Source organism: Clytia hemisphaerica, unplaced genomic scaffold (genome assembly GCF_902728285.1).
Source record: "Clytia hemisphaerica strain Z4C2 unplaced genomic scaffold, Clytia hemisphaerica genome assembly, whole genome shotgun sequence".
In the NCBI taxonomy this organism is placed as follows: Eukaryota; Metazoa; Cnidaria; class Hydrozoa; order Leptothecata; family Clytiidae; genus Clytia; species Clytia hemisphaerica.
In genome coordinates, this window is record NW_027104037.1 from 1 (window position 1) to 2,251 (window position 2,251).

A 2,251-nucleotide genomic window follows, 5' to 3' on the forward strand; every position below is an offset into this window, starting at 1 on the left:
AGATTTTTTATTTCAACTGTTATGTTTTGTTTCTTCCCATATCGTTGAGACATTCCGCTGTAGCTTAGAACAGCTGTAGAACAGAACAATACTCTCGACTCTCTGTATTAGTCTCATTGACATCCTCTCGTCCTCTTTGTAAAGCGTGTTTTAAAGCTTATACTTGCAAAATAGTCCTTTCAAACCTAGACTTCATCAGTTCTGATTTTGAGACCCTTACCGTAGGATCACATAAGATTCTGATTCCTGCTATAACATTCAACTTGCCACTTAAAAACAGATGATAGTTAGTTCCGACTAGCTGAAAACAATAAAACAAGTTGGCCGATTATAAAAATAATCAAAATATTACTTTTTTTTTGCGTTTTATGATTTGCCAGCTTGGATTAATTCACTTTTTTCTGCCGGTATGCCCGGGAAAACTAGCGGGATGATCCCCGGAAAAGCGCCAGTAATGAGCGCGGGAGCGGAATCGGAATCTTATGTGATCCTACGGTAATCCTGGAAACGGATATCTGAAATTTATCTACGTTCATTATTACGTTTTTTGAAACTTTAGCGTTCTATTTGTTCTTGTACATCTATAATATTGTATGACCTTTCTGCTTTGAAACACATTTTGTGGAAGTAGAGAGTGATGATTTTGAATAATATTAAAGATATGTTTACTTTGTAATTTCGTTACTCTCGTCGTCGATTCTTTTGGTCGGTTTTCCAGGTATTGAGGTTTAATGTTTATACAATGCTGTAGTTTTTTAGCCTGGAAATATTGATATCACGTTATACATTGCGAAAAACACGAAAAACGTGTATAAAGAGTAGGTTTTTAACATAGAATCTGACAGGGTAGGTTTTTCAGGGTGGAATCTGACAGGGTATAGGTTTTTCACAGTAGAATCTGACAGGGTAGGTTTTTCATCGAATTTTTCTTCTGACAGGGTCTATTTTTCATCAAATTTCATTTCTGACAGGATCGACTTTTGAAACTCCAGCGGCACGTCCCCGTCGGTCGTCAAGGTCAGTGCCCCCCCCGGGCCCAAAACTTTGTATAGCCGACCTCCACCCTCGATCTCAGGGGAAACATCGAAGCTTATTTTTGGATGTTACTTGCTACAGTTTTGACAGTGGATCCTCTAGCAAAAATTATTATGAAATCTCAAGATGTTTATGTTATAGTTCCCTCCACACATAGTCGGCCTCCTTTAATCGAAATCAACCATCAACCTTGAAAACCTTGAAAATTGAATAAATTTTTTTTCTTAGATTCTTGAAAATCTTGAAAAAGCATGATTTTGACAGTATAGTTATCTTGTTTTGAGTGAAGTCACTGAAGTCTTGGACTATCCTAAAGTTCAAAAATCTTCCCTGCTTGCTTCGCTCACAATCATCTTTTCTGTACAAATTTCTGGAAATTGTCCCTCGTACACTTCGACCCATATCACCTTTTAAACTAGTCAGAAAGTCTGCCGTATACTATCTTCGCTTTTTTGATTTGATTGATAGCGCTGCGATAAAACGTCAGAGGGAACCCTCCGGCCAGATATGGTCGACGCATGCGCCAACTTTCAAAAATATTTTAATAGCCGTGGCCTTCTTGCCCGGAAGGGAAATATCGAGAAAGCCGAAAATTTAATCTTAGTTAAAGTAACCGCGGCTTTGTTATGATTTGAGAGCGCCATAATTATGACAAGAATCAGTCTAGGCGAGAAGGAGAGAGTAATCAGACATGGGAAATTTCAAAAAGAAAGATATCAGAACTGCAGTTGACAAATTAATGGATGGTTTTTCCATATGAAATAAAAGAAAAACAGTTTGATGCTGTATACAATATTGTTCGTGGGAAGGATACTTTGTGTGTTTTTCCAACTGGATTTGGTAAAAGTTTGATTTACCAGATTATACCAAATTTGGCTAAAGAATTATATTTGGCAGCATCTCCTCTGGTGATCGTGATTTCACCTTTGGTAGCTTTAATCAAAGATCAGATCTATGAAGCTAATCAGTCACCACTGAATCTCAAACCCTGTGCTGCCCAAGAACACCAATCAGAAGCCCTAAAGCAGTACAATATCATCTTCGGTACTCCTGAAATTTGGCTGAATCATAATAGCTCTGCTCAAAAGTTTTTGAAATCAACCTTTGCAAAGAAGAACCTGATGTGCTTGGTTGTGGATGAAGTTCATAAAGTTACATGGTATGCTTCCCCTCTTTTGTTGTTCCTTCGTTTTTTTTATTGACTTTTTTTTTGTCT

General features: G+C 37.5%; 1 protein-coding gene across 1 annotated transcript; it reads left to right on the plus strand.

Moving 5' to 3' along the window:
- Positions 1-1,778: 1,778 nt before the first annotated feature.
- LOC136811745 (uncharacterized) lies at positions 1,779-2,194 on the plus strand (the record flags this gene model as incomplete). Its single annotated transcript, XM_067068364.1, has 1 exon — positions 1,779-2,194. A coding segment is annotated over exon 1 (416 nt), but the record flags the coding sequence as incomplete, so codon positions are not given.
- Between the last annotated feature and the right edge of the window lie 57 nt (positions 2,195-2,251).